This window comes from Simochromis diagramma, unplaced genomic scaffold, assembly GCF_900408965.1.
Source record: "Simochromis diagramma unplaced genomic scaffold, fSimDia1.1 OVJJ01000802.1, whole genome shotgun sequence".
NCBI classification, from domain to species: domain Eukaryota; kingdom Metazoa; phylum Chordata; class Actinopteri; order Cichliformes; family Cichlidae; genus Simochromis; species Simochromis diagramma.
The window spans coordinates 11,331,096-11,356,765 of record NW_024387492.1 but is presented as its reverse complement, the minus strand read 5'-3'; the positions used below and the strand labels follow the sequence as shown (position 1 = coordinate 11,356,765).

Genomic DNA, 25,670 nt, shown 5'->3' with positions numbered 1-25,670 from the left:
AAGAGGATGGTTAGACACACTACTTGACACAGTTACAGCTGGATTACCTTATAACCGCTAAAGTCCTGCCTTTACATCCTGTCTGTGCGTGTGCTTTTCTTCTTTCCATTCCTGAGTGCATACAAATGTTAAAGGTCATATATCACTCACAGGGTTAGCGGCTGTTGTTTAACATCACACGGTAATGAGGTGAGAAACAATCACCCGATCCTTATTTGTCACTTGAGAGCTCTGTGGAGGAGCCTGCTCTTAACCTGAGTCAGTACCTGACCTGGCCTTGTTGTTCTCTATTGTTTCTGCTCTTTGTTCTGCTCTCCACTCATCAGTATTGATTTCGTATGATCCATAACAGTATCTGTATAAGTCCCAGACAATATATTTTAAGAGCTGGTGGGTGCCTTGAAATGTTGTGTAGTGTAGTGTTTTGAAATTAGCTGACGGAGTCTATCCTACTTGGTTCCCACACTTTGTTTTTGTACGTGCTTTGTGCAATATGTGTCACATGAAAGATATGAGGAAAAAGTAAATGGTTGACTGGTTGAAATGGGAAGCTTAACCATCAGCTATATATGTGTGATGAGCCACAGACTGGATCATCTGCTTACCTTTGGGTGTGACACAATGTAAGACATATTTGTGTTTTCAACAAGAGAATGTGAATGTCACCAAATGGGTGGTGTAGAGGGTGTGTTTTGTCACCATACTCGCTCAGCTACATGTCACAGATCCTTAATTCGGGCCTTGGCTTCTTGGAGCTGGGTGTACTCAGTATTTCAGCTGTTCTGTGCGTGCCTGTGTTCAAGAGTAACTGGGTGAAACACTGAGACGATCCGGAGTTGTTATTATTCTCATTTGTTATTGTTTCATAGCTTTGCTGTTACTTTAAAAACAGATTTTCAAGCTGTCAGTGAGTGCAATGATATACATGCAAAATGCTTATAATGGGTGTGTGTTTGCATGTGTGGGTAGCATGGAATACAAATCAAAACAAAGAGGCTTTCACTGTGTGCCGCCTCTTGATGCAGCGTAATGACCTGAATTGTTTCTTTGCCTCTGCTTTTTTGGAGCCTCCCAGGCTTGTTTGGGTCAGTGGGAGTTTTCATGAGTTTATTCCACTTTGAGAAAGAAGTTTCCACAGGGAACACGCAGCTGGATGTATCTTCACTCTATATGGGCACACAAGCCTCTCTGTGTTTGTGTTAATGTCTTTGATTGCAGCTTAATCTGGCTGCTTGGGAAATGGGAGGAAACTTTACTTTGCAAAGTCCTGGCTGGAAATGTGGGAATGAAGGCCTGGGCCAAAGCATCTCCCCTGGGTGTGGTTGTGTGTGGGACTCTGCCTCTTTGGTGCATGTGCATGAGCAGCATTGAGACACCCCGCCCAGGCAAGATGACAAGCTCTTCAAGACCACACTGGGAATGGCAGAAAATCATCAGTCTTAAATGTTCCTACAGTTGTTAAACACTCACAGACCACTTTTTCCCCTCCTCCTGTGGATCTCTTATTTTCCACTGCAGGCACTTCCCATTTCATTCTTCCTTTCTTACCCCTTGTCCTAAGCTCATTACAGCTACAATCTATGTTGTCTATTCTACATTCTGACCTATCGCATCACTCCTACTTTCTTGCTACAGTACTAAATATTTTTGTTGTTTGGTGCATAAAATGATACAGATCTATTTAGTTATCATGCTAAAAATGTTATATAAAGTTGTGGCATGGTTATTTAGCAACTAGCATAGATCCATAACAACCCACTTTGTTTTTCCAGCGTTGCATAGAGAGGCTCAATAGAGATGGAAAGGACTGACTACAAGTGATACATGTGCTAATGAGCTGATGAAGTTCTAGGATGTAAACAAAGGAATCTACTTGAGTGGATTTAAGTGAAGGTCCAACATTTAAAAGGTTTGGATTTCCTAGTTATTCAATTTTAACTTGTGTATGATGTGCGATGTTGTGTTGAGATATAACGATCACACAGACATTATTGTTAAAGAAGAACCTGTTTGTGGTTAAAAGAGAGAGAAAAAGCCAGAGAAGCCACGTGACAGGAGAGGCTCACAAACCTGAAATCAATGTGGAATATCAGGAAGGGAGGCTGGAGGAAACAAACACAAAGTTAATTGCACCATTTCATCACCTAACTCCTGCAACACATCAACATCAAAGAGTGACAGCAGAGTCGGAAGGTCTCTTTTGGGGATTTTCTGTCAGCGGAGAATGGCTGTTGGTTGAGCTTATTTTGTGATCTGTCTGAACTGCATGCTCAATGATTGTATAGTTTCAGAATCCATAGGTTCAGAATCCAGTTTGACAAGGCAGTTGGCTAACATGGGACTTCTCACCCACAATCAGGTAGTCTCAGTCTGTCTGTGTCTGACCCACGTGTACAGACATTTTGGAGACAAGCGAACCTGGCAAAACATTGTTGGGTTGGTGAACTAATGCCAGATGATGGAAAATTAACAGGATAAATAATAGAGGTGGGAATCACCATAAATCCCACGATACGATATTATCACAATACTTAACGCACGATACGATATTATTGCAATTTTAAAAAATATTTTGCGATATTCAAATTCTGTACATAAAGGTAAACTTTATCAATATTCATTTTATCTAATATCAAAGTCTCACACTCAGTCTTTCTCTCATTTCAGTCAGTTTTATTGTTGACAAACTGAACGGTTTGTATTACAGTCTAGTCCAACTTAACTGAATGCAACCATCTGTTACAACTATAGCTATTCTGAACTATGCAATTTATGAAAACTATGCAGCCCATTCAGCAACTGAAGAATTTGAAAGTAAATTAAAACAAAATATAATTTTACATTAAATAAAAAAGTTTTAAACTTAATTAAAATAAAACATGTCTTAAATTAAAATAAGTAAATGGTCATGTTTATTGCTGCCAAAAAAAAAGTTAAACACATTTGGACATTGAAGGAATGTCAGGATTCTTGCTCAGAAAAAGGATCAACATGCTCTGAAGTCAGTTCCAGTCCATGAAAATTTTTTTGTAACAAAATATCGATTTCTGCTGTCCCTGTATCGATACATTATTAGCAAACAAAATATCACGATACTACACAGTATCGATTTTTTCCCCCACCCCTAATAAATAAGGAATGATTATAACATACCTCGACTCTTACCCTTCTTTCATTTCTCTTTACACAGTAAAGTACTTGTACTTCTGCTTTATCGAAAACATTTAAATCAGTGTTGTTGTTCTTGCCAGTGAGTCACAACACTATGGATATAAGCTAAATTGAATCTCAAAATAAAATCCAATCAGCATTTTGCTGTCTTCCTGTGATTATCTACCCCCGGAGTGCAGAGCGGAGGGCTGCACTGTACGCTGGTGACACTGTAGGCTGCAGCAGCTGAAATGCAGGATGACGCCAGAATGTGGCAGGTGGCAGGATTAATGCACAGCTGGGTTACCGTTTCATGATATTAAGCATGAATATGTCTTTTCACCTCACTTTGACGTGGTTAACTCAATGTCATGTCCATGAAATTCTCCAAAACTGTGTGTGAAACACCAACTATGATGTTTATATTGATTTATGCTTTGTGTGCATTCTTCTGAGATCATTTGAGAAGGTTGTACATTTATTAGTGTGATTACTGTAAATGTAAAAATACTGGGGTGACAGTTGTGCATTAAGCTGCAGAGCGACTGCACTGTCCATGCCAGAGGGTGATGTGAGTAGATGAATCGCTGATGGGCGGTCTCATCTCTGTGCATATAGATTTCATAAGGTCCTTTTGTATTATTCATAATTGAAAGTAGGAGTTCTAGTGTTAGCTATGATGCGAAGCCAGGGAACACTGCATGTACATACCTAACTTTATATCTCACTTGCCATTTTCGACCTTTATGTTCACATACACATTTAGACTTAATATAATTAACTCTTGCCATATATTAAGTTTTATAAGTAATTTTCTGTCTAATAATTACTGAAGCTCAAATACCAGACATCCAGGAAATCATCAACTTTGATTGTCATGTAAACTTAGGACTGTTTGTGGTGAGACGTGGAATGAAAGGGTTTCATTCATGTCTTCCAGTCTCTAGTCAGAAGTGGTATTTGGATATAAAGCGTGAGAGAGATGTTTATGTGCATATTTAAGGGGGGAGGGGGGCATTTTTGCATGGCTTCAGTGAAGCAGCTTGATGATGCTCTGGGGACGGTGTGTGAGGATGGACTGACAGGGGGAGGACGCCTGTCTCTGACTGACGCACCCTAGTGGAAAGTTCCTTTTGGTGTCTGCTTCCTTCACTCACTGCCAAAGCCAGCCTGACCCGAACCATTTCATTCCTCTGAGTTGTGACCAGACCAGCTGCCGCAGCTCTCTGTGGAAGGAAGTGGATTTAATTCAGTCAGACTCTGGAAGCTGGTCACCAAGCTGGAATCACCTCTTCTACTTCCTCTTTGTTAAGGAAAGGAAAGAAAAAAACAAAACACAGGAAAATATACTTTCTCTTTTGCCCTCACCCTCTGCCCTCCCTCTCATTTCTCTCTCTTACTCTTTTTTTTCACTCTCTCTGTGTGGGAATAGAGCTGTTTGTTCAGTTGGCCCTCATTGACTAAATATATCAATGGGCAAATGGACTCTGGCTTTTTCCCTGTTCTCTGCTCCACTGCCCCGGCTGAGACCCTCGGTGAATGTCAGGACCCATGTCTCAGTTTTAACTCAGTCTGCTGTAACAGTTCTGTTTTTCTGAGAGTCGGGGACACTGATTGCTTCACTTTGATGTAAACCAAAGGCAAAAGAGGTGGCTGTCCTAACCCTAAACCGTTCTGCTAAGGCACGCTCATTCTGGGTCGCGGTTATTTGAATTAGAGCTGTTGTTTCCAGCAGTATCGTGTTTGCAGGCGAGAATCAACTGATTTCACAAAGCGTATCTCACACACACACACACACACACACACACACACACACACACACCCCTCTCTAACCTTTCACTTACCTATTAATTATTTAATTTTAATTTTTTTTTTTTTTCTCAGCCTTGTGTGTGCGAACGTTTGTATGTCGTGACAGAGTGCCCGACCCGGCACCCCACATAAACCCACCCAGCGTCATCGATGAATGCTGTCACACCTCCACTTCCTCTTTCTCTTTTCTTTTTTTCTTGTTCTCTCACTCACTCACTCTCCCACCACCCACCACTAACGCTGCTGCCACTACCTTGTCTTCCTGTTCCGGATTACTTGTTTTCCTTTTTCTTTTTCTCCATTGTGTGTATATATATTTGTAAGGTCTGTATTGCTGTCATGAATTTGGGTAAATGGATGTCGTGGAGAAAGCGTAACTTTTTCAGAAGAAAAGGAAAGCATGAAAGTAGCCTCGATTTAGGTAAGCTTGTCTTGATTAACCTAAAAAGCAGACTAAACACACCGGCATTGATTCTGTTTTTCATAGCCGAAGGAGCGTAATTGTTAACGTTACCCATGACTTTGATCAGTTGATGGATTCTTTTTCTTTTCCTCTTTGTGATTTTTATACAACTTCTCTCTTTCTGTCATATTTAGTCGTGATGTGCATACTTTTTATTTGTGTGAATGAGATAGTTGATCATCCCTGGGTTTTATGGCTCCTTATCTAGCCAGTCAACCATCACACAGCAGAAGACTGCTGATCAGCAGTCGTGTTGTGATTTATCTGCACAATGGAAGAGAGTGTGATGTCTCATTTTGTCACATCCACAAAACACTCATACTCTACTGAAAAAGTAACTACACGAAGCTCTGCAAATTGCACTGCAGAGCTTGCACCACCTCTTGATAAAGCTGGAGTAAAGATTGCCAACATTTACACATAATTGAGTTAAGCGTTTACATTTCTTTCACTCCAGCTCCTCTGTGTTGTGTTAAAGTTGGTTGTGAATTCCTTTCCAACCTTAGTTTGAGTTGTGTAGACTTCCAGCAAATGCAGATAGGAAAGTCAACGCCTCTGCCCCACCGCATCGCCTACTCCATAATCCCGTGTTGCATCTATGTTTGTGTGCCAATCTCTGTCTGACATGCCGATTTTTGCCTTTGTTTTCCCCAAACTTGCATTCTGTCCCATCGCATGCTGGAATGGTGCCGAACAGCGTTCATCTGTGTTCGCCCCCTATCACACGATGCATCATGACTCCCCACCCTTGGCTTGCCCTGTCCTGTTTCGCTCTGCTCCAACCACTTTCCCTTTCCCTGACAGCGTCCCTGTTTCCCTCCCCTCTCCTTTTTCTCTCTGTTGCTGCATTCTTGCGATCTGTTCCTCTCTCTGTGGTCAAGGAGTGACAGACACATGGGAGAGACAAGAAGAGGGAGGCAGGAATATCGAATTCTTCTTTGCGCAGATACTCTTGGACTATCTCCTCCGGCTCTTTACTTGACTTCTGTTGGTTCTTATGTTGAGCATTACGGTGGCCTCTGGTAAAAGATGGCTCAGCATGGACTCAGTCTTAGAGGTAGGAACTTTTGACAGGTGTGCGCGCTTGTAGTTTGGTGGCAGCTAGGACCTTGGTTTTAAATCGTGCATATTTTTAGTGCTCTTGCAATCTGATCAAGGTGTAGGCGCAAGATATGGGGTGGCTGGATTAAAAGGAGAGTGTGCCATGAAACGAGAGATTTTGTTTTCTCAAGCAAATTGTCTTTTTTCTGTTTTTCTTCTCTCATCCACTTTGTTAAATGCGCCAAAGATACTGGTGGGGTTTACCAAAGGTCAGTTTTTGGACATTTCTTTTTATTTCTACTGAAAAACTGAACATATCTGAACAATCATAGAAAAATACAAGCTATATTTGGACTGTTGTAAATTGGGCATATGGAGTTAAAACCAGTTCGAATTCCTTCACATTCCTTCACTGCATTTATTATATTTTTTCTCTTTCCCTCACTTTTACAAGCAGCACAGGCGATTTACACTGCTCTTGTTAAATCTCTGCCGTGTGTGGGGTGATCCGGCTTGTTGAACAAAATTCGTCACCCTGGCCTGACTTCCCCAAAGCCCCGTGCCCTCTCACCTCACTGTTTCTGCTCAGCCCTAATTACACGCACCTCTGCAGACCACGGGGGTGTTTTGAAGAATGTAAGTGGGGATATGGGTTAATCCATTTGGACGTTATGAGTGTTTTCCTTGCAAATTCCCAGATCTTGGCAAGGGTAGAGTGTCAACAAAGCTGTATGGGCTGGGGCAAGCTTAGACAAGTGACCAGTGGGGTAGGGAGGAGGAATGCATAGGAAATTATAGGAATTCTATTCATTCCTCTAAACCTACAGATTCAAAGTAATACACGTCTGCCAGCACACTTTGAGTCAGACTGAGCAGTATCCTTGTATGAGCGTGATTGTTGTAGGATTGTGTGTATTTCCTGTATACGGATTAGCGCCTTTCATTCAACCGTGGGTGGTGCTCTCCTGACAGGACAGTCCGTAGCCAAGGCTTCTTCCAAGGAGCCATCAAGGTGAAGTTCAGCATGTGATGCTTTTTTTTTTTTTTTTTTTGTGAGCTGTGTAGCAGCCAAGCCAAGAGCTCAGTTTAATGCTTCACCAATGACCTGAGAAAGGCACGCATTCAGTCTCATTATTTTTGGTGTAGCCACACTCATGCTAGTTTGTTGTTTTTCTTTCATTTACCTTCCCAGACACTTCAGCTAATGCAGGAGCTGTATTGTTGACGTGTTAGCCGTGCTCATTCATCGGTCGAACATGCATTTTAAGCCGTTCGCTGAAACGGCGAACTGGGAAAACCTTGGGCTAAGATTTTAGCTGCTGGGTATGAATTAGTTAGAGGTAACAGCTGCTCACTGGTGTGGCAAACTTTGTAAATATCTCTGTTTGGAAAAGCTCCGAGCTCCCGTGTGTTTACTGTGTGGTGCTGTCGTGGAAACCCTGATGGTTTGTTTGATTTCTCACCTCAGTGCTTTCCACATAGTTTTCCCCGTTTTCTCTACTTTGCGGTCACAGGCTCTCTCCACCTGTGAGAGCGAGGGGGAGACCGGGGCTGTATATTTTATGTGTCTGCTCTTGTGTTCCCAGCTGGCTGCTTTAAGAAACATGTGTGCTTCTGTTAATTTTTTTCCTTCTTTTTTTGCTCCTTGAACATTTATGTTATATTATGTTTTTCAGGTGTGTTTGTGATTCTTTTTCTCAGGTTTGTCAGCACTGTTTAAACTTTAATTAACGTGCTATTATCCAGCAGTTAGGGAAATGATTGCAGTTTGGCAGCTTGATGGATCTTGGCCAAATTTCAGGAAAAATAAACTTGTGTTATCACACCAGGTTCAAAGAGTGAACTGATTAGAATTTGTGCATCAAAGGTCACTGACTTCATGAAACATGCTTTGAACATAACTCAAGAATTCCTACTGTAATTGTAACAAAGTTGTTACTCTGGACAGAAATAGGTGTGAACTATAAAGTGGGTTTGAGTTTTTTAGAATTTATCACCTTGGTTGTTGTCATTCTGCAAACAGGATGAAACACAACACTTTGGTCTTAAGCTGTGGTGTGGGTGCACACCCATGCATACCATGTGTTGAGAGTATGAGTTGGATCACTCTGCTGAACTTCAGATTACTCCTCCTGATGTAATCATTACTTCATTTTTTGACTGCTGGCAACCCCCCCCCCCCCCCCCCCCCCAAAACAAAACAAACAAACAAAAACAAAACAACAATCACTTGTTTCTCAGTACTATATAACAGTACTGTCTGTGCAAAGCATATACAGACTTAGACTGATGTGTTTATGTATGACTCAGTTATTTGACATATTTGACTGTTTGGCAGGGCTGGAATATTTTTCTCCGTGAAGGAATGTGCATGTAATTCCTTTCTTCACTGTGCTTGTGCTGTATATTTACTTCTCCTCATTTGGTTGATAGAATGTGTCAAAGCAGATTACATGAATAAGTGAAGTGAAAGTTTCCAAACTGATTGGACGAGGACCTGGTAAAAGATACTGAAACAAGAAATACTTGTGTCACATTAATAAACAATAATAAAAATGTTAAAAATAAGCTAATCTGTTTCTATTTGAGAAATTTCAGTGTTTTAATAGTTTAAAAACTATATATTTGAATGCTAAATTTAAAAGTTGTTTTTAAGCGCAAACATAAGTGCATAAAAAAGTAATCACAAATGCAGTAATGGCATATAAAACAATGTTTAAATAGAACCTAAAATGAGGCTTTGCGCTGTCTTCTTTGAAGGCTTTCCTACATTAGCAGGAAGCTTTGGTGTGTTTATGTGCATATTGAAGTGTGTAAACCTTTAAAGGTGCATATGAGCATTCTCTGAGCTTTAATTTGATGCGAAATTTCCTGCTGCAGAAATGCACGTTCTGATGGTGTAGATGTTAATAATTAATGTTAATAATAAATCAGTGTCCAACCTAACTGCCTCAGGTAAGTGCCTCAGAGTTTTACTGGCCTGCAATAAAATATTATAATTTAATTATCATAATAATTTATTTATATATTCCTTTAATCTAAATCTGATAAATAATGTTACTAAAGCTTTGAGCTAAATAGGGTCTAGTACACCCCATGTCCCACTTTTAGACTCACCCCTGCTTGCTGCAGGTATCACTGCAATAGAAAGTGGGACGGCTGCTGTCAGCTTTTAGCAAGCTGCGTGATTTAAACACGATATTTGACTAAGTTACCAGTTCATCTGCCCACACGCACTTCTATTTTAAACTTCTGCGGCTTTTTGTACATTTTTCAGTGTAAAACCAACAGCGGTTGATGGGAGCAGCTACAATGTTTGTTTTTCCTTGACACTGGAGCTTGCTGAACAGGTGGTTTGATTTGATTAAGGACGCTCACTAGCTTTTTCCCAGTAAACTTTTTTTTTATGGTGATTACAGTGACAAGCGCTGCTGTTTTGAACACTAGAAGAAATGTTTATTCACTCCACCTGAGCTCACAGTCGTGAAAACAGCTCGGCCTCTTTGCTTTTTGCTGTGTGTGGACGTAAACTAGCCATGCTAAAATACTTGCATAGTGACAGCTGAGTGCTGCAGAGTCATGGGTTAATGAAGCATCAAAGCAAAAATATTTGCGTTGTGGTTTTTTCATTAGTTATTCAATTTACTCAATGAATCTTTGCAGCCCTAGTAAAAGCTTGATTCATTGATGGATAAAAGGGTCGGTTACTCACTGAGCAACAAGAGAGAGTGCAAAAGATCTTAACTGATGTGTTAAGCAGATTATTTAAAGCGTAACAAAAAGTCAATATTGTATATTTATTCTATTTATTCTATGTCTAGCATGTCTATTCTATGCTATTGTTGGTGTATTGTCAATAGAAAGCACCATATGTAGAACATAAGTCTTTAATGTTTATGCCTCCATCACGTCATCACTTAAAGACCGGATTAAACAGTCAGGTTTGTAATAGCAGGTTTTAAATTCAGCTCCTTAACAGATACAAGAATTTGTGCTGAATTATTTTTGTCAGCACTTGTCACACTGGACGTTTGTATCACATCAACTTACAATGAAGCGAAGCTTAAACTTGAAGCCTCCCAACTGATTAGAGCAAACACTTATGGCTCTGGCCCAATTAAACAAAATATAAAAATAAAAGTACAATTTTTAAATGACCTAAACAAGATGTCATTGCAAGAGTTGTTGCACAGACTGTACATTGCAACACACTGAGTGTGCACGTGTGCTTCGGGGACACTAGAAGAGTGTAAAAGGAATGTTTGTGTCCACAATCAAGCATAATACCTGCCTTGCACAAATAGGACTGTAGCTGAATTGTGTATGTGATGCAGTGACTAGCTACAAATGAGAAAACTGGCATCGGTGTACATGTGTAATGTAAAGTTGTAAACTTGTGCATACTCCCCTTTTTTATTAAATCACTTTTTCTTGTGTTGCTCATACAAACACACTCTTGAACACACTTTCTCACACACACACAGCCTGCTGCCTACTTTGATCTATCCTGCAGCGAGGCATTCCTGTGCTGCAGCGAGTAGGAGCAGCAGACAGATTGAGGGGGAGCATTGCGTATGAATCGAGTGTATTGTCCTATGAAGATGGTAAGGTAGAGAGCCTAAGAGACCTGAACCCCAAGGGACCCTCTCCCCAGGGGCCTCTACAGGGTGCCAATAAAGCTGTAAGAACAGGAGGCCTGTGCATGGGCCTTTTTATAAAAGGAAAATTGATATTGTGTTGAAAGCATACCTGTCTTTGCTCCTTGTGAGCTATTTTCTCAATGTTCTTGCCAGTGATTCCTCCCCTTTTGGCTGCCTTTCTCTAGTATTTTTGGCCCACTCTGCTTGCCCCCCCCAGCATTGTTTTTGTCTGGTGGTCCACCTATTTTTTTTCTTTCATCCCTTTCCTTGTCTGTTCTCCTTGTCAGAACATGTTTAACCACCTGTAAGTTATCTACTGTAATTGATCATCATCTGTTACTGGGTGCCGTGTTATGGCTCGTGGTCTTTGCCAACCATTTTGTCATTTTGTTTTTCAACATGAAACCTTCTTTGTCTCATGTATCCTTTTTCTGTCATCATCTTCATTAAACCCTTCCATCAGCTGTCTTTTCTTTAAGAATAATACAAAAAAGTAAAGAAACCCCAAGCGTTTTTTTTTTTCCTGCCTCAAATTTATATGGAAGAGGGTTCAACCAACACTCGGGAGGTGTTTCTATAGCAGTCTGTGATTCGATGCACTAAAGGCAATGACACAAAGATAGCAAAGTTCAAGCGTATACCAGTCTAGGCAACAAGCCTCTTCTGGTTTGGTCCCCACCTCAAAATCTAACCTAGCCAGTTGCCTGTTTCCTCATACGCTTACTAGTCTCTTGCTACCTCGTCCTTTCCTGTGGCATTTCTGAAGAAATGTATATTATAAAACTATTGTCCATTTCCCTCATCTGCCCTTACGTATTTGGTCTTTAAGGTCTTTTAGATCACTGATTTGGGGAAAGTCAGAGGAGAAACCCTCTCTGCTACCACCGTTTATCCAGTCCCGTCACCTGTTCACCTGTTTCACCTGTTTCACCTGCTTCTACTCTACTCTTACCATGCACTTGTTTTTATGCAGTTTGTCACCCAGCCAGCCGCTACACAAACACACACTCTACACATCCCAAACAGAGAAGCCAACCAGTGCTGAGGCTGGTGATGTTAACCTTTTGACCTTTTGTTCACTTCATGGTGCTTTGCACAGCTGCTGGTTGACCTGACCCCCACACACATAAGGCACTTTAACAGCTTTCCTAACCTTAGATTACAGTCTGATCAAGACCTCAGCCAGAGTGTTTTGAGGCAGATGTGAATATGTCTTTTTACCCGTTTCCTTGGTGGTTACACTGAAATTGACTGAGAACTCAATGGATTAGTTATTTTAGAGTTCATAGAAACGGCACATTAGAAAGAAGCCTAAGTAAAACTGAAATAAATTCTCAAGAGAAGTCCAAGGCTTTGTGCGAGCTACTCTGATCCATTACAGGAGCCAGCCATCGCCCTGGCACATCAAAGCAGCTGACCCTCTGCCTGTCACACAATGAGGCCTTATTAGAGAGCCATGTTGGAGAGAATAAAGGAGGCGCAGGAAGGGAGGGAGTCAAGTGGGAAGAGAATGTGAAATATTTGTACAGTTGGATTCAGGGGAACATTATAAATGGACAAGGGTGTGTGCACATGTGCAAAAAGGTTTGTTGGCTTTACTTGTCACACCGTGCACCTGTTGACATTTGGTACGCACGTTTAAAATACCCCTCATTTTGTTCTGGTAATTTTCTGATGTTCCAGCCACATTGATCGGGATGCTTTTAACTCAAAAAGCCTCAGGCTGTAATTACCATTTACCACATCAGTGTAAGTTGATTTGTGCCGAGATCAAGTCGCTCCCTGGAAAACCAGGTGGAAATGGACATCAAGTTGTAGCAATGTTCGCTGCTTCTTTTAAAAGGCTGACTGTACCTGACGTCACTTTTGATCCACCTGTTCATGTTCTTGACAATCAATTCTTCTCTTTTTTTTCTTTTCCTGCACAGATGAGCACGACGCAGTGCAGAAGAAAACGTTCACCAAATGGATAAATGCACAATTCTCCAAGGTAATGTGAAACATTAGAGCTAAACATTTTCAAATGGATGTCAAGCACTCTCCTTTTTTCCTCATAGTACAAAAATATCTTCATCTGCCTAATAATGTTGTAAAATGTTAAATCTGCAGTTAGTGAGTCAGCAGAGCATTTGCGTCTTTTTCGTACTATGTGACTAAGCACTCAGCAATCCCACTCTGTAAATTTACGTTGTCCGTGTTGCTGTGTGGTTCCTAAACACTTCCTCTTTGCAATAATACCACTTCCAGTTGATCGTGGAATATCTGGGAGAGAAAAATTTCACAATGAGCTGAGTAATGTTGGCTTCCTGTTACAGTACTACACTCAAATGCAGTGAGCTCTTTAAATGACCATTCTTGCACAAAAGTTTTTAAAGATAGACTGGATGTCTAGGTGCTTGATTTTATACACCAATGAGACTGAAGATTAACAGGTGTGGCCCAGTACTTTTTTTTTCCCCCCCATACTGTGCAGCTGCACAAACTGATGGATGACATCTTTCTTGTGCCAAAGAGACATGAGGGGTACTTCCCACAGTCTGACCTGCATAGACCTGCTCCAGAGTTAGTCTTCTAAACAACTGTTAACTGAATAATTAACTTGAACTTGAGCTGCAGCAACTTATCAGCGAAGTGGGTGTTTAACCTTTTCATTACCAAGCTGCATCATTAGACTAAAGCTCAGGGGGCACAGTGACCTCAAAACCCATCCATGATACCAGCGCTGCCATACTATTGTTTCTATTATTTCTTAAGCTAAAAACGAAATAATAAATTAAAAAAGGTTAATGTTAATGTCTTTTAGTTTATGTCAGAGCGTTAATAGTCTATGTGTGTGGTCCTTGTATATATTTTTTATTCTTATAAAACAACAATCAGAGAATGATATTAAATATTTTTGGCTGATTTTTTTTTTTTTCTAGTTGGTCTACCTGAGCTAATTACTGTCCTCACACTGTTTTCTCCTAAATACTTTGAGTTTCATTCTTACACTTGTTTCATTTGGATAGTTTCAGATTTGTTGACTGTCTGTGCCTTTTAATACTGGTTGTTACAATGTGCCAAACTTTCTCTTCTTCTTTCTGCATACCACTGTGACATGTGAGCTTATTCTCAGTGACGCTTGAAGTGTTTGAATTAAATGTAAATGCCTGTCTCTCCAAAGCTGCAGCCACACTCAGGGCCTCTTATCACTGGTATTGACTGTTCTAATCCAGTCTTATGATAAATCTAATGCAGAAATTGTGATGTTTCCAGACAGGGAAGACGCCCATCAAAGACATGTTCACCGATTTGAGAGACGGGAGGAAGCTGCTGGACCTTCTGGAGGGTCTCACTGGCAGTGTCCTGGTGGGTTTTTGTATATGTGCATTAACATTCGTGAGACTTTTTTTTTTTTTGTTTTTATTCAAATTTGATATTTTAAAAAAGTTTGCTGTTTGAATGCATGAAATTCGAGATTTGATTTCAAGGAGGCGCGTTCAAGCCTCAGAAATGCTCATGAAAGGTTTGGCAGTGCATGCAGTCAAATTATAGTAGTGCAGTGTTTTGTTTTGTTTCTTTTCCCCCCTTTCCTCCTCCTCTTAAGTGAAAGTCATGCCAGTACAAGCACATGCACGATGTGATGTAAACACACAGGTTAAATCTAATGTAAACATCTGAGCCACTCTGGAGTGCCGTGCTTGGCTTTTGCTTCCTAAATTAAAACACGTATTTTACGCTTATGTTATTTCTTATTTAATTTTGGTAAATACATGTTATGTTATTTGAATTTCTGCAGCTTTCAGCAAACTATCACTTTACTCACCTAAAACTTTATTCAAAAAGAGGTTGGCATAATGGATAAAGAAGTACTATGGGAAAGGAGACTAAAGATATGCATGTCCTCTATGACTGGCTTTGTGCTTGTATATGCAATTTTTATTTTACTGTTTTCTTTTCTTTCTTTTTCTTTTTTTCTGTACCACCCTTCAGCAGCATATCATATTTCTAACACCTGCAGCCGTATATTGAGTGCCAACTGTCTCTGTGCCATATATGTTGGCACACACATGTGCACAAAGGCTTTTTTCACTGATACCAGAATACTAATTCTATAATTGGGTGCTAATGAGTGGTTGACGTATGTGAAGACTTAAAAAGGATTAGCAGTTGGCAGCCATTCACCGAGCCATTCTTTCCATAAGTTCTTGTGGACGCTGCTGAGAGCGTAATAGCTGTGATAATGTATGGTGTGAAACACTGTGTGGAGTGATGGCATACCTTATCTACATTTAACCCCCAAACTTTGGCTTGAAGTTGGGGAACAAGTCGTCAAGGTGACTTGTTCGCAAATGAGAATATATTTATTTATTTATTAACCCGCAGAAACTCATTTGAATAAATGAGTTACAGGAAACGAGAGCCAAAACTGTTGACTTGCATGATTTTTAGCCTTGATTGGCTGGTGAACCGTGAACGTGTCAGCTGATTTATGCTGCATTTCCTCTTCCTCAGAGCAAAGAGCGAGGTTCCACCAGAGTGCACTCTCTGAACAACGTCAACAAAGTACTTCAAGTCCTACATCAAAACAATGTGAGTACTTCCTGTTTGGTGGCAAAGCTGTTGTGCATTTGTCATTTTCTGCCACGTGCCGTTAAAGAAGAGTCTGTTTCATTTCAGCCTCATAAGATAATCAGAAATAAGGAACTATATTAAACTGTGAAATGATGTCATGTTGTATTTTGTTGAAGTAGAAACTCCCAAACCCTATGTCCACACTGCACATTTACAGTCATGGTTGCACTGTTTTTGATTCAAACCAGTAACTCTTCCTCTAATTATACAAAACTCCTTAATCTCCTGTGGCCTCTGAATTCATTTCATACACAAGTCATTTTCTTGTGTATTTTTCTTTGTCCTTCTGCCTCCTTCGCTGCTTCATTTCATCATCCCTCCTCCTACTTTCTGTGTACAACAGTTGGTCATAATGCCTTGACCTCAGCAGTGGGAGATAAGGGGCAGGGCAGACTCATGGGAAGCAGCAGAGACTGAAGTTTGCATGCAAATCCTGCTGCTTTCACTCTTGCAAGAGGCAAAATAAGTGTCAACTGGCCAAAGTTTCCACAAGCCTGAACAGTGGAAACATATTTGAAAACAATTAAATTTTTTTCCCATGGAAGACACAACTCTGCAATTGGATTTAGTCAGTTCATGTTATTATTATTATTATTATTTTCCGGATGGAGGGTACTTCAGGAGACAATACTGCGAGTTTTGGAGTGGGTGATGACTGTATTTGTGCGTGTCTGCTCTGATGCATATGTGAGGCTTTGTTTCATGAGAGATGTGGAGAAGTAATGGTGTGGCAGCATGAGGCTAATTGGTACTAGATAGGTCAGAGGCCAGCTCTGCATAGAACAAGAAAGGACACTTCATAACTTGACCAGACACATGACCTCATGTTCCACCCTGTGCCTTGATCCTCTCCACAATATTTATATATAATCAGTTCACACTTGGCCTTAGTTCATATGATACATGTCTGATGAACCTGCAGACCTCACTTCACCACTGGGAGGCTGTAATTAGGGTGGCATAATCTGCTTTGTGGAGACAGTTGACTGGGTGGAAGTGTTCAGCTTTAACACTGATGGCTCATTAAGATGTAAAGTAATATTACTCAGCTGCATAAGAAAACTCGAATCCCATTTCAAAGGAGAGCTCCTCTGGTTTTACTCAGGAAGTGTGTTTACAGGTTCTGCCAAGTATTACTGAGCATAACAACTCACAGCAAGCTTTTTATGGTCCCACAGATATCTTTGGGAAAGCTGATTAATTTCTTCAAGTCACTCAGTAGAAGTATTAATACCATTTCAGAGCAATAGCTTCAATTTTTAGGATTAATATGTTCCCCATAAGAACACATTTCCATATATTTGAACGTTAATAACCTGCAAGCTCAGAAAGTAGAACTCACAAATGTTTATTTGGTTGCTTGTGATATTTTTTAACAACTTGGTTTGTCCTCCTTTCAGGTGGATCTGGTAAACATAGGAGGGACAGATATTGTGGATGGGAACCACAAGCTGACCTTGGGCCTCATCTGGAGTATTATCCTTCATTGGCAGGTGAGCAGGGTGCACGCACACACATACACACTTCTGTTTGCTAACCCTGGGATCAAAAAAACAGATGATGGAAAATCAGTATTGATGTTCACACATGCGTGTATGCATGTAAACATGTATATCATCCAGTGCTTTGTGTGCTCAACCTGCTGGCGTAAAACGGCTCAAGAGGTTCTTTCATAGGGTTTGAACCTTGCCAGTTTTTTTTTTTCTTTTTTCAACATTTGTTTTTCATTACTTTCATTATTGTTAGTTAATGTAACAGATGCCACATGCATTTTTTTTGTCTTTTGTTTGGGTGTTAGACATGGTGTCGGTTTTATTAACTGCAATATATTTTATAACTACAGGAATCCTTATCCTTTTAGGATAAAAAAATATGGCTAATTTAATGTGCATAGAGTTATTGAGAAAGAGGTTTTCATTGCTGATGCTCCTATTCAATGTGCCCACCTGCTAATAAGAGAATCAATACAATGATTCTGCTGACTTTCAGTACAAGGAGAAGTGATCGATTCAGCCAGAATATAGAAACTACTGTTTTGAATCAAAATGTGAGCGTACAGGTTTTTGCTCTTCATTAATCATCCACATTAAAACTCCTCTTTCAATGTACATGTCTCTCTTTAGGTGAAAGACGTCATGAAGGATGTTATGTCCAACCTACAGCAGACCAACAGTGAAAAGCTCTTACTGAGTTGGGTACGACAGTGCACCCGCTCTTACCCGCAAATCAATGTGTTGAATTTCACCACCAGCTGGGTGGATGGCCTAGCTCTAAACGGCATACTTCACCACTTCAGGTGAGGAATAAGGGGACGCTCAGCAGGTACTTTAGCAATAAGTGTGGACATACTGCTATTACCTGACTGGTACAAACAAAGGAGCATTGGGACCACATTAAGAAAAAAAATATGTAGCTGTTCATTTCAAGAATAAAGTAAAAAGAAACACGCAGACTTGGAGGAGTCAGCACAGATACTGATGGTCACAGCCTTGTGCAGTAGAGAGGGTGTATGTTGTATCACAAGACGCAATAAGATCGCTGATAAAGTTGTGTCTCATGTTGTAACTCAACTTCACAAAGCATTTTGTAAAGAGTATAGCAGCTGTGGCAGTTGCCTGACTTGAAATGACAACTTTAATCCCCAGATCTCAGCTTTATTCTCAAAATGAACATTATATACATATATAATACTCATCGTAGGTAAAAGCCTGCAAGTCCAGGTCATGCAATTGTGTTTTGTTACATTAAGTCTAAATTATATTGATGACCAATTTTTGCGTGATTGCATTGTTTTCCACACTTGCAAGCGTGCAGCAGCCTTCTGTTGTAGTATGTGTTGCTGTGAGGTGAATTTACTGTTGAAGTTAACGTAGTATGGCATGTACCCTTTAGATACAAAGTTGTGAAGAAATCAAGGACATTTAAAAAAAAAAAAAGAAAAAGAAAAAAAGTTTAGGACCTTTTTTTGTGCATGTATATGAGAGAGAGAGGGAGAGAGAGATGCTGTGAGGATACCCAAGCTGTGCATGTGGGTGAAGATCCAGTTGATAGGTCAGCGCCTGCAGGGTGTGTTGATACTGCTTGGCTTGTTTGTTTACGTCTGCCATGTCACTGTTTGCGTGTGTGTGTGTGTGTGTGTGTGTGTGTGTGTGTGTGTGCGTAAAAGAAAGAGGGAAAGAATTGTCTGGGGTGTTTCCCCCCCTTTCTTGTAACCCCTTGTTCTTACTAGTGACATGAACACACACACATACCAGTGTTGGTTTAGACCTTGGGCTAGGGTTTAAAGACATTCCACACACGGCTGGCCTCAATGCACAGATCAGGGAAGACCTTTGCCTATACACAGGGTTTGTAAATGTTTCAGATATCTATGAGCTAGTTTCTACATTAGGTGTATAGATAGAAAATCAATGTATTGTCAAAAAAAATAAATCAAATCTTTACCCCTGGCAAACAGGGAACGAGTTTTGAATTGTCTCAGGGTGTGCAGCTACCCTTGGAAAACCCAGAAACGACTCTAATCGTCATAAAACCTCGTCTTTATTGATATGTACTGAGGTTTCAAAACTTATCATTACGGGTAAAGGGGAGGTCATCAAATGTTGTCTTTATGGGGGAAATGGTAAAAAAAACAATGTTGCACTCAGAGGAATGCATGTGTTTCTGAACATGTGTGCGCTTTCAAAAGATGAAAACGTCAGCAGCACCTGGCTTCAGGTTTTGGATTTCGTCTGCATCATTCTACTTCAAGTGTTGCTCAAGTTCTGACCTCTTCTGACCTTTAAAGCAGATGAAGTTGTGCCACTAGGCTCTTCACTGCTTCTGCACGTTTGTAGTTTCTGATGTATAAAGTAGCCATGATATAAAACTGTGTCTTCTATTGGTGCGGTTCTGTGTGTGACTTCAGGCCAGACGCTTTTAGCTGGGATAAGGTGGTCACGATGAACCCTGTGCAGAGACTGGACCACGCCTTCACTTTCGCCAAAGACCAGCTGGGTATTGAGAAGCTGCTGGATCCTGAAGGTATTGTTGTTCTGAGCTATTCTGAGCACATTTGTGACTCAGGTAAATATTATAGGAATGTTTTTAGATGTAAGTCTAAGAATTGGCACCTGCATCTGCTTTTTATAGCACTTGGTTATGGATTGACATAAATTTTACTGGCCAAAATTCCCACATAGTAAAATACAGTCTGCATTCACAAACCTTCCCTTCATGTACTGCCAGCAGTTGGATAAGCTCAGAGTGAAGAAGGATCTTGATGTTGCTTTGGCTGAACATCTGTAACAAGCTGGACCCTTACTTACTGGCTTGAGCTGTCCAAGTCAGACGCCTGTTTTTATGTCATGACTGAGGAGCAGTCACTCCTGACCTGTACTGAAAGCATATTTAATTAGTACATCTTGTCTTAACCTGGCATTTTGTTTGTCTCTCTCACCGTCCTTCCCATCTAATCTCCTTCTGTCACCCTTAACGGCTATCGCGCCCTATCTGCCACGCTTCTGTTCTACTCATGCAATTTTCACCTCTGTATCCTCCCCTCTTTCTCTCTCCACTCTCTCCCTCCTGCCTGTTACGCACAGTTTGTATCTCTGATCTTTCTGCCTTACATCCCTCTCCCTAACGCCGTCTTGCTCTCTTTATCATTCACAGACGTGGCAGTGCAAGTACCAGATAAGAAGTCCATCCTCATGTATATAACATCGCTTTTTGCCGTGCTGCCTAAAGACGTGAGCATGGAGGCCATCAAAGAAGTGGAGACCCTCCCACGCAAATATAAAGTGGAGTCAGAAGACTCAGGTCCAGGACTCGGTGCCCAGGTAAAATCTAGAGTAGAGCTGTCGTGACATGTAGGAACAGGAAGGTGCAAGACAAGCTATTAGGTTTAGGGCAGAGGTGTTGGACATGTCAGGTTTGACCTAAACATAAAAAGAAATTGAGAAAGTATTTTTCAGAACAAAACACACATAAGTTTCAAAGAATGTAAATTTGGAGTTTAGCAAAATCAAAACTCAAACCAGATTCAGTTTCAGAAACGGGCCCTGCATGCATTTCAGTCAAACAGCTTCAATTATGTAGCACCCGTTCACATCAGCGGTCCCTCAAGGCAATTAATATTATTAAGATGCTACAACTTTAGAGGGCGAAGCCCAGCAAATCAACAAATCTCTTTGAGCACTTGGCACAGCGGAGAGGGGGGAAAAAAGAAGCCCTCTTTAAGAGCAAGAACTTTCTGAGCGGCTCAGAGATGGTGGATCTTTGTGTTTAAGTAAGATAGTACCATTCACTGTTTCTTTGACCTTATGTCAGTCTACAGAGAAGGAATTTACCTCCTTGTTTTATCTTATGATCATAAAACAAGAATCCCTGAAGGTGCTTCAAAGTAGCTGGTTATTGCTATATTATCTCCAGACGTTGCCTGTCTGAACCTTGATGAACTATGATGATATAAACAACTGTTATCTTTTTTTTTTCTTTTCTATGAATGCAGGAATGATAGTCCAGCTCCTTTTTTTTTTTTTTTTTTTTTTTTAAAAACAACTGAAAATCTTGAGTTGCAAGAACTGAACAGCTCCAGCTTTTGCTTTGCTGCTGTGCTCAATTTCTGATCATCATGTTTAGTTTGAAGGCAGCAGATGTTGCTACGTGCAAGCATGAGGAATATTGTCATAAGGAATAGTGTCTTATTGTATGTTGCCAGATACAGTGAGTCACTCTGAAAAAGCAGCCTCCTTCATTCTCTCCGGCACCGCTCATGAAAGGCGCAGCAAGCGCAGAGAAATGGGAAGCAGAGCCATGACTCACCCCCCTGACATTATCCAACAGGCCGAGCTGGATGGTGGAAGCGCAGAGCTGTAAAAGGATGGAAGGAAATAGGGGAGTAAATTGGTGAGAATGGGAGTGCAGATAGCTGAGAGAAAAGGAAAAGGTTGTTACAACATTAAAGTCGGGGTGCTGTGCAGTGCAGTGCAGTGTCACCGTGAATTCAGTAGTTTTTCTTCAGCATTTCACAAACTAGTGATTGGAATCTGTTTATAATTTGCTTTATCCTGTTAACTGTGATTTGACAACTCCAGGTACTTTATTATTATAATTATTATTATTAGTTTTTAATCTTTGTGTTTTGAAAAGGAGTTTGCTGACATTAATTAAAAGTTAAGTATGCATTTTCGTCTTGTTAGCTTTTCATCCCCTCCCAGCTTGCTGGATTGGTCAATCACATATAGCTCTGGGGCATCTCTCATTTAAGAGGTTTTTTGGTCAAAAGTCAGAAAACCCCCAAACCACGTCTTAGGTTGTTTTATTGCCCATGGGCACATACTTCACACGCCCCTGGAATGAGTCCTGGAACAGTCTTTTTTTTTTTTTTTTTTTTTTTTTTTTATAAATAGTGTTCTGATTGGTCCAACAAAGGGTTTACTTTCCTGGCTCGCTTCCTCTCTGCATAGGAACCAATGTGTAATACTGTTGCTGCTGGGAGACTGAGTGTAGTTAAAATAAAGGGCTCTTTGTATTTCATAACTTCAATATGGTTTCCCACTTTTCTTTTACATTCATAATTTTAATCGTATTTGTTGTGAGAGTAGTTTTCGGTATTGATGATACTTTGAAACATACTGAGAGATCCTCCCACGATCGCCTTCCTTTTGTAATATCATTGATAATTAGAGAGCTGCTGGTGTGTGGTAGCGAATTACATGCTCTGCGGTTACAACTGTAAACGCGATGAATGCATAGACAGAGTTGAGCAAATCATGTAGTGATAATAAAGTGTTCTGTTGAGCCAGACCACAGCTATTTTACAGCCATTCAACTCAATAAATGCAGCAAGGCTGCAGTTTTCCCTTCTCTCTCACTCTCTCTCCTCTTTATTTCTCTCCCTGTCGCCCTTCTTTGCCAGCCCTCATTGATGTAACATAAGGGCTTACAGTTCTTTTGTCACTTATTCCAAAAATATCCAAAAGGTCATTGAATATTTTCAGCAGGTGACCTTTCCTGAGTTTGTTGCACAGGCATTACCACTGTATAATTTCAGCCTGGAAAACAAAAGTCTGTTTGATTTGTTACTGCACACCCATTACCATTTCTGCCATCTTTCACTTGGCTGCCATTGTGGAGATTTTATCTGGAGTTCAGCTTCATTCAGATTTGTTGAGCACCTTTGAGCCGTTTCTTTACAAAACTAGAAGCCTGGAATAGTTTTGTCTGTGCAGTCGGTTATAAAGGTGTTGATTTTGTTGAAGTGTAGGTTTTTTTAGTGATGGTTCAGTTTGATAAAGGTTGGTAAAGTTGATGGAGACTGCTGCTTCTTCTTTTAAAGTGTAGAATTAATGTTAAGGTAATTTTCCCAGTCCTTCTGCACTGCACATCCAACTTTATCTTGGTTAATGCTGTTTCAGACTTACTGCTGTTCCCAAAATAAGATTTGACCTGCCCACTTCCCACCATCCCATAATTGGCTTGCAGTCTTTCTTTTTTTTCCCCCTTTGCTGAACAGGGCAGGTCGCACTGCGTGCTCAAGAGCAGCACAACCCCCTTCTAGATGTCTGGGTCTATTTTAAAACTTGCCAGCTGATGTGTGCAGATGAGCACAGAAGACAAACTAAAGTCTTGCTTCGACTTGTTATGTTTCATAGGCGTCTTGGTCTTATGAATGTGGCACATTGGGGAAATTAAAAAAACAAAAAAACCTTCCTTTTTATTTTTACTGTACACTTTGGCCTGTATACTTACAAAATATAAGCCAGTTCTTTCAATCAAGTGTTGTACTGCTTTCAGTAATATTTTCCTACTTATTAAGTAATGATCTTGTTTATAACTTGGTCAAACCTTGCCTAATGTTTCTTAGACTGTACAGACAGAGGAGGCAGGCAGCAGTCCCCGGCCCGAGACCCCCAGCACCATGACGGAGACAGAGGGTGAGATGAAGGGCGGCCTGCTGGAGGGGGACCTTGACACCTACCAGACTACGCTAGAGGAGGTTCTGACTTGGCTGCTGATGGCTGAGGATGATCTACAGGGTCAGGACGACGTCTCGGACGATGTGGAAGAAGTCAAAGAGCAGTTTCACACACATGAGGTAAGAAGACACAACAGCGCTGTTATTTTCTTTTTGGAATTCATTTGTCAGTTCTGAAACAGTAAAAAAACAAAAATGGATTGGACTGAGACGTCACATTCAGGAGCATCAATTTTACAATAACTGGTGACACATTTAGGCTGTCGCTCTCCAGAGAGACTGAGAAAAGTATCCCACAGACAGAGGCCTCCCACAAACAGCAGTGCATGCCTTTAACATGTTGAGAATGGCAGGAATTCCATGGCTAACAGTGACACACTGCACTCCATGGTGCCCTGGCCCACAGCTTACTTCCTTGCTCGACGAGGCTTAGTTACATCGTCTCTGTCGGTGCATGTGTGTAAAGGGGCTTTGGCTGGATTCCCTCGGCTGAACTGTGAATATTTGTGAAGTTGAATGCCTGGAATCCAGGTCAAAGCTGAAATCTGCTATGGAGACAGAAAGCAACAGGATTGAAAGCTGCATTAACAGCCAGGCTTTTCAGAAAGTCTACAAAAATCAATCCAGTTTGTTTCGGCCTTGTTTCCCTGACTTACTCCAGTTTCGCCAGTAAAGCTTAGTCAAAAAACAAAGGCGTTAGAGGCGCAGTTGAAAATGCTTACTCATCCAGAGAGCTCCCTGTAATGGACAGCAAATCAGTTCACTGGCTTCTCCACAGCTACAATGAAATAAAAACAACCAAACATTAGCTTTTGCATTTCTTCTTCAAACCTTTTACGCTTCTTTTTTTTTTGGATGGCTTTGGTTCGCTAATTGACAGCCCACCCCTCGATTTGTGCTCACGCTTTGTGTTGTTGCTACAGCAGCACTTAAATATGAGGGTGCTACGGTACTGCTCAGTGCTTCTGCAGGGCATTATTAACATTAAACCTAATGACAGAAGCGCATCCAGATGTTAGCATGTGTCTGCCAAGTGCTAACAAACAGGCTCAGATTATAAAGGCCTTATTATGAGTGCTGCGTGTTCATGTTCCCAGGATGCAAACTGTTTCATAGACAGAGATTTTTCTGTTTATTGTTTAAAATTGTAACCACTTACTACTCTTTCCTTTCAAGACATTTATGATGAAACTGACAGCGCGTCAGAGCAGTGTGGGTTATGTGCTGCAAGCGGGTAACCAACTGATTGCTCAAGGCAACCTAACAGATGAGGAAGAAGATGAAATCCAGGAACAGATGACCCTCCTCAATGCCCGCTGGGAGGCTCTTAGAGTGGAAAGCATGGACCGTCAGGCCAGGTAAACAGAGACATACCTGAATTGGTCTTCTGGAGTTGTTTAAATGTCCCTTACTGATTCATCTCAGAAACAGGTAAAGGACATTTCTATTTCAGGACAAATATGACTATAAACCTGAACATTTTATGGTCTAGTGTGCAGTGTTATCAAGCCATCAGTTTATGCTGTAAAGAATGGACAGGGGTGCAAGTTGCCAGACATGACACATGCTGAGCGTTGAGCCACCCAAGGTCTTACGATTTGCACTCTCAGCTTGTGTCATCAAGGTTTACGACACACACACACAAACTGCACACAAGTTGTGTTCATGATGTACGCTACATTTGTTGACCCTGAGCTTTTTTAGCCACAGCGTTTGTCTTCCTGTGTTGTTGCAGTTAAATCTTAGTCCTAAAGTTTATGAAATTTATGGCTTACATATCCTTTCTACCTTTATGTGCTCACTTTACTGCCCTTCTGCCTTCGCTTTCTTTCTCTCCAGGCTCCATGAAGTCCTGATGGATCTTCAGCAGCAGCAGCTGCAGCAGCTTTCTGACTGGCTGACACAGACAGAGGAGCGAATCAGGAGGATAGAGACACAGCCAGCAGCAAAGGACATGGAGGCCTATAAAGAACAGATAGAGCAACACAAA

The 25,670-nt window shown here is 40.9% G+C and overlaps 1 protein-coding gene and 1 long non-coding RNA gene across 2 annotated transcripts in view; one reads left to right on the top strand and one right to left on the bottom strand.

Moving 5' to 3' along the window:
• utrn (utrophin) overlaps positions 1-25,670 on the top strand; it is a 190,828-nt gene that overhangs the window by 7,983 nt on the left and 157,175 nt on the right. Inside the window, 10 exon segments of the mRNA XM_040017758.1 lie at positions 13,035-13,096; positions 14,362-14,454; positions 15,601-15,678; positions 17,121-17,213; positions 17,844-18,016; positions 19,628-19,743; positions 20,374-20,540; positions 23,570-23,800; positions 24,857-25,038; positions 25,520-25,670. Coding sequence (XP_039873692.1) covers positions 13,035-13,096; positions 14,362-14,454; positions 15,601-15,678; positions 17,121-17,213; positions 17,844-18,016; positions 19,628-19,743; positions 20,374-20,540; positions 23,570-23,800; positions 24,857-25,038; positions 25,520-25,670 — 1,346 coding nt within the window.
• LOC120725102 lies at positions 22,847-25,613 on the bottom strand. Its single transcript, XR_005694050.1, has 3 exons — positions 25,488-25,613; positions 25,243-25,247; positions 22,847-22,857 (listed from the first exon to the last, which is right to left on the bottom strand). It is a non-coding gene; the product is annotated as an uncharacterized LOC120725102 (long non-coding RNA).